Source organism: Cicer arietinum, chromosome 7 (genome assembly GCF_000331145.2).
Source record: "Cicer arietinum cultivar CDC Frontier isolate Library 1 chromosome 7, Cicar.CDCFrontier_v2.0, whole genome shotgun sequence".
Taxonomy (NCBI): Eukaryota; Viridiplantae; Streptophyta; class Magnoliopsida; order Fabales; family Fabaceae; genus Cicer; species Cicer arietinum.
The window spans coordinates 59,407,524-59,413,961 of record NC_021166.2 but is presented as its reverse complement, the minus strand read 5'-3'; the positions used below and the strand labels follow the sequence as shown (position 1 = coordinate 59,413,961).

General features: G+C 32.0%; 1 protein-coding gene across 6 annotated transcripts in view; it reads right to left on the bottom strand.

Moving 5' to 3' along the window:
• The window catches only part of LOC101508921 (cullin-1-like), an 8,073-nt gene extending 1,852 nt beyond the window's left edge, over window positions 1-6,221 (bottom strand). The window contains exons 1-6 of one of the 6 annotated variants that reach the window (XM_073370858.1): window positions 5,818-6,221; window positions 3,968-4,097; window positions 3,538-3,618; window positions 3,220-3,267; window positions 2,927-3,130; window positions 2,211-2,317 (exon numbers count right to left, since the gene is read on the bottom strand). In XM_073370858.1, coding sequence (XP_073226959.1) covers window positions 2,211-2,317; window positions 2,927-3,130; window positions 3,220-3,267; window positions 3,538-3,618; window positions 3,968-4,097; window positions 5,818-5,819 — 572 coding nt within the window. In that variant the 5' untranslated portion in view covers window positions 5,820-6,221. Of the gene's footprint in view, window positions 1-2,210; window positions 2,318-2,926; window positions 3,131-3,219; window positions 3,268-3,432; window positions 3,619-3,967; window positions 4,098-5,817 lie in introns of all 6 variants that reach the window. The other 5 variants (XM_073370856.1, XM_073370859.1, XM_073370857.1 and 2 more) reach the window with 5 other exon arrangements.
• Between the last annotated feature and the right edge of the window lie 217 nt (window positions 6,222-6,438).

Below are 6,438 nucleotides of genomic sequence, written 5' to 3'. Positions count from 1 at the left end.
AAAAAAAAAAAAGTTGAGAAGAGCTAATTTATAAATTATATTGAACTAGTAAATTACTCGTATGTGATAATATAGATCCAAGGTTAATAGTATTTCTTTATGTGACTCAAACAATAATATGTTAGATGTAATGGGAAAGGCTTATAAAATATGAATACACAATTTTCTCATTTATGTGTTATATATCTAAACTAAAGTGAAACATATAAAGCATGATCATAATTGCATAGATAAACTAGTCTTTTGTATGATATTGAGTTTGATTTTTTATTAGTGAGAGTTTTTCATGTGTATAGTTCAATCTCATATGTGATAAATTATCTTGTGGATGATAATTATTTTGAAATGTTTATGAGTAATAACTTGACTGATGTGTGTATGATAGTTCAATCTTATCGGAAACAGCTCGTCCCATGTTAGATAATTATTTTGAAACTTTAATCTCTCAAAACTTTTCTTGTTTATGTTTTTTCATCTCATATGTGTCAATTTGTCGCATCTATTAAAATTGATATTTTTTTTATGTCGACAATATTGGAAAATACTAATTTGTACTAATTGTTTATTGACAAATAGTTGTCATGTGCATGAAGTTTATAATATATTGTAATTAAAATATTATAATCATGTTTTCAATTTTATTTAGAAGATATAAAAAAAAAAAAAATTTATTTAATGGATTAAAAACTAACATTTGTTTTGTGTATGACTTATATGTTCCAAAATTTTCTTTCATAACTAATTTTAAAAAAACAATGTGAAACATTTGCATGTGAAAAAAACAATATATTTATTTTTTTTATAATCGTTTTAAGGACTTCACTCCATTCATTTTCCTATTTGAATTATATGTGATATAAATGTACTGTGATGTTATGTATTGATTATGTTTGTGTATTATCTTCAAAATATGTGTTATATAAATTACATGTTTATGGATGATATTACGAGATTAAGCAATTTGTGTATTTTGATTGGTATCAGATGATTTTGTGTCTAAACTAGGTTGATTTAGGACAATATTGAATGATTTTGGACGCTCTGGTTGAGTGATCTATTTTGTTAGTAACTAAGGTGACGACATTAACGCATGCATTGGTGATCTGGACCTAGTCGTGAGTACATGACCACAATTCCTTGAAAAGACAATGTCATTCAGAAAAATACTCAATGGTGGGGTACTGAACATGAAAAATACTTATTGTTATTGTTATTGTTATTGTTATTGTTATTGTTATTATTATGGTGACTAGCGCGTCTTTTACAGGGCTTATTTGTGGATCAGAAGGAATTATTTGTGGATCAATTCTCGTGCTGATAGTTTTAACCCAAAGCTTAGCGTGTCACTTATTTTAGAAGGAACAAAATCTCATTTTTTATTTTATTTTACAAAATAAATGAACTATTAACTTTTTCTTATCATATCCTTAATAATTATTAGTATCTTCTTTTAAATTCTTGTAATTAATATAACAAGTAAAGGATATAGTTACTTGAGTAAATTATACAATGTTTTTCATAAAATATATATTGCATTAACACTACTAGAAAAACTGATATTAGCGTCCGCCAGAACCCACGCTAACAAGCAAAAAGCCAACGTTAACGTTGATTTAGCGTCGGCATCGAGCCTAGGCTAAAACGGTTGAAGCTAATCCAAAGCGTTGGCCAGTTGCCACTCTAAGGCGACGCTACCAGCAATTATAGAACAACCGACGCTAGTCATATCCGTTGCCGCGTAACTTGTAAAAACCATTGCGTCGGATTTCCGACGCTAACATTATCTAGTTAAAATACGTAGCGTCGGTTTTGCCGACGCTAGTTGGTCAACAATAAAAAGTCAACAGTTATAAACTACAATGAAAAGTCAACAACACGTTATAAACTACTAACTGATTTTAGCCTCAAATTTAATCATGATAAAAATAATTAATATGGGATCATATCAATCTAACTACTAATTAATGTGATTGCGATTTTGTGTTAAGGAACTTCTATTCCTTAACAAATCATGAAAACTGAGACATGGTCCATTAAGATACTGCAAAATCAAGTGTCTTCTAGGTCATGCATAGACCACCCAAGAAGACTAATCAACTTAACACACCAAAAATGATGAGCTACAATACAAGTAATCATATTTATTTATGTAGTTTCTCCAAATTTTCCACTTCACCAAAACTTTATAAGAAATTTTATTTCAATCATACCTTACGGTGCATATTCCTCTATTTGTGGCAAAGATTACTATTGGAGATAGGGAGCTCTCTAAAGCACGATTAAGATAGGAAAAACATTCCATATCTAGCATATGCACCTGCAAGGCAGCATTAGAACATCATTAAATGGACATCAATATATCGGTTGACAACCTGTCACCAACACAAGCATACTTGTAAACATGTATAAACTACTCTCTTGTTCTTATATCGCCTCTCCAGTTTTTACCTTGGCTTTTCTGGTCATAAGTATGACTTTACTAATCAGTAATCACCAATTTCATTTTAGTGGATGAAACATAAAAAAGAATAACTTTTAAACCCAAGGACAATCAAAATTAATTGAGAAAATTGCTAGGAAAAAAGCTCATTTCTTAGACCGTTAGATTTTTCCCAATGAAAAAGGTAACATAGTACCAAATAGCATCTTCATGGTGTAATACACAGAAAAACAGCCCATTGGAGGTCTACTTTAGAATGCCCCACCATGCATTTGCAAGAGGCCGATGCCATCATGCCACTACATAGACTTATGACATTTAGATTACATGACAGTAGGAAGATAGTACTATATTTTGGACACGGTTTTAGACCAGATAGCTGGAATATTAGCAAGTAAAGAATAAACCTGTAATAACTTTGACTCGCTATGGCATTGTAGATGATGAAAACAAGTTATGGTTGGTAATCACACGAAGGAACAATACCTGGAGCATATAACCAGGACAAGAATCTTCTAGGATCCAGTTTGAAGCCTTTCGACAATAATATGCAGACGTGTCGTTGAGCATGGCAGCTTCAAAATCATTCTCATAGTGATCCATTTGCCCCATTCCAATTTCGACAAATATATCTAATACATTTTTTAATAGAGCTCGATCAATCTGCTCTCCTTGACGTTCTTGATCAATCTTTTAACAAAAAAGGATAAATCGTTTAATCTACATTTGTAAATGCGGAAAATCTTGTATAATAAGGAAGTAAGGAAGAAAAAACATACAACAGAAATCATTGCACCTCTCACTTTCCCATTTAGTTCCTTGTAAACCTGGAATGGAAACAATAAAAATCACACATTAATGATTTATCTTTTAAGGAAGCAACATTATAATGAAATGATAATGTGAAGCAGGTCTAGTTAGCAGTAGCACTACAAAACTAGCTGCATTTATGAGTTGTAACCTTAACAAGAATAACTAATAAAAACTGACACAGAATCACGGAAGCAAGTCAGCCCAACTTCATTAAGCGGTGGAAGTAACCTCCGGGCAATAAAATATCGATCCAAATAGTGAAAGAAACGAGAAAGCCATCTAACCATAATTTTATGGTTTGCCCACCTCCTCACAAGTTCTCGCAACATAAATTCATCATGCTTCTCTCTCAAAGAAGGTAATACCTGAACCCAAAAAAAGTGATATTCATTTTATGAAAGAAAAACTAATAACAGACAAACTTCAAGACACGTGGACATATTGAGAAATTAGTTGGTAGCAAAAGGGTACACTCAGATGATCAGGTCTATGGTTCGGCTTTCAATACTACTGTTTCACATATTGTTAAGATGGTTTATGGTTGTTTGTTCTTGTCTATGGATTCCTTGAGGCATTGACATGGCCCTTTTATCAACTAAATATTACAAATGTCTGACCATGTTATGTGGTTGCAGTTGTGCTGCCTCAAGGAATGACTATAATGCATAAAATATAATTTTTAATATATTCAAACAGGTTATCAATATCGCATACCATATCTAAGTAATAGCATGCATTACTCACTGTTGATCTGATGTACTCTTCAAATGACTCCTTGTACTTATCATACAATTGTTGGGAATAGTCATGAGGAGGCTTTTGAGTACACATATTGTAAATGGTCCTGCAATATAATTTAATGATAAATAATTTCCACAATGGTAAAACTCTAAATCAACTCAAGCAAAACCCATTTAATATAAAACCAAAACATCGGAGACAATAATATGTGTATAGCATATATAGTCCTCAGAGCTGAACTAAATAACACAATGTGTAGCCTAAAATACTTTGAGCCAAAAAACTGAAGTATTATATTAATCAATTAGTTTATACTAGTTAGCTCATAAAATCTGTAAAAAAATTGCAGTCATAACAAAATTCATTTTGCCTCTCTATAAACAAGAACTCTAATAATTGGAAAGCAGAATTGCATTAAAGCAATGCATAAACTATATCTACTACTTAACATCTATAAAAACCTTATTAATTAAATTAAAATTATTTAGTATGAAAACATTTGGATACCGTAGACCAATAGCTATAGACAGATCACAATCAAGCAGAAAGCACATACAGATCACAAGTTATAGTAGAAAGCACAGACATATCACATAAAGAACAAATAAAGTATAAAGCAGAAAGGATTTACACCTAATTGTAATAGTAGACACCTAATTGTAATTATTTAGTATTAAAATTATTTAGTATGAAAACATTTACACCTCATATAGAGCAGAAACAGACAGATCACAATCAAGAACAAAGCTATAGTAGACATTCTGATATGATGCACATGTGACGAAACCACAAAGGAGACCAATAGCTATAGTTATATATGAAACCATAATAAAGTTCATTGCATAAACCATGTGTATATCACTTATTTGGACTAAAATATCCACCCAACACCCAATCATTTTTCTTATATTATTATAATATGCATATAAAAATGAGCAAATTAAAAGTTGGCCTAATTAACAAACATCTCCCTACAAATTATTTCACTCTTACCTCTAAATGAAAACAAAGAAACAAAATCAAACCAACCAACCAAAAAATATGAGTTGTAACATTCCTTCAAAATTATTGTTCACAACATTGTTCATGCTCTTTGTATTCAAAACAGAATCATTAGTATTTTCATACCAAAGACTTGCAAAAGTATATCCAGTGATTCAAAAATTCAAGTCTTTGATTACTTCAGATCCATTAGGTGTAACAAAATCATGGTTGGTTCAAATATATGCAACTATAAAGGTTTCTATTGTGATAATCCACCAGATAACAACTCTGCTATTGTTTTAGCTTCAATTGATTTCAATGGTTTTCAACTTTCAGCTTCAACACTTGATTTAACAGGTTGCTTACCTTATGAAATTGGTTACCTTGAAGAAGCTATTGCTAATGAAATAATCAACTTACTGGTTCTTACAAGTTATTACCGCAATGTTATTACTGTAAGCCAATGTTCTTACTGATTTTTTCCTGATCTGACATCATCCCATAAAACATGTTACCAGCCAAATTAACAACCTCAACTTTCTCAAGAAACAGTAATAACCAGTATGATCATTGCAGTAATAATTAAATCAGTATGAATATTGCAGTAATAACAAAATCAGAGCAGGAAGAAATAGTAATAACATTGGCTTACATTATAATCCTAAATTAAAAAATTAAGAATCGCACGATTGAAATTAACAATCAAGAATCAACAATAATAACATTAACAATCTGAGTTGATTCTATAAAATCAAACTCACATTTTGTCCAAACAAATACACAAATGAAATGCAATAAAACCTAAACTGCGACTCTAAGGATGAGACGACAACACTTACATTCAGAATAGACCAGAGACAACAGTGAGACGGCGAAACTGAGAGTGAGGGAAACGGTGAGGCCGCGAGAGTGAGTTAGGCGAGGTAAAAAGTGATGCGGCAACGAGAGGTTGAGGTTGACGGCAAGGACGGAGTAGGTGACGGGTTTGAGAGCTAGGGTTCAGACTGGGTGACATGCGCGAGAGTGAGGGACGTGATTGAAAGAGTGATGCGGCCGCGAGAGGCTAAGCTTCACGGTGAATACAGAGTGGGTGATGGGTTCAAACGTTAGGGTTGGCTTCACGGTGAATACAGAGTGGGCGAGAGGCTGAGTTTCACGGCATTGAGAGGGTTGAAAGTGGTTGATGGGTTCAAATGTTAGGGTTAAAGGAAAAACATGAGGGATGAGTGTTGATGAAGTGAGTTCTGAGATGAGGGGTGATAAGTTTTAAGAAAGTATAATATTAATTTTCAAATAATATTAAAAAATTAAATTTTAAAAAATCATAACCTTAGCGTCGGACAATCTTACGCTATATATTAAAATTAAGGTTAAATTACATTTGTAGTCCCTTAACTTAATTTCAGATAACGTTTTAGTCCTTTATATTTTTTTTTTTTCCGATTCAGTCCTTTATTCCT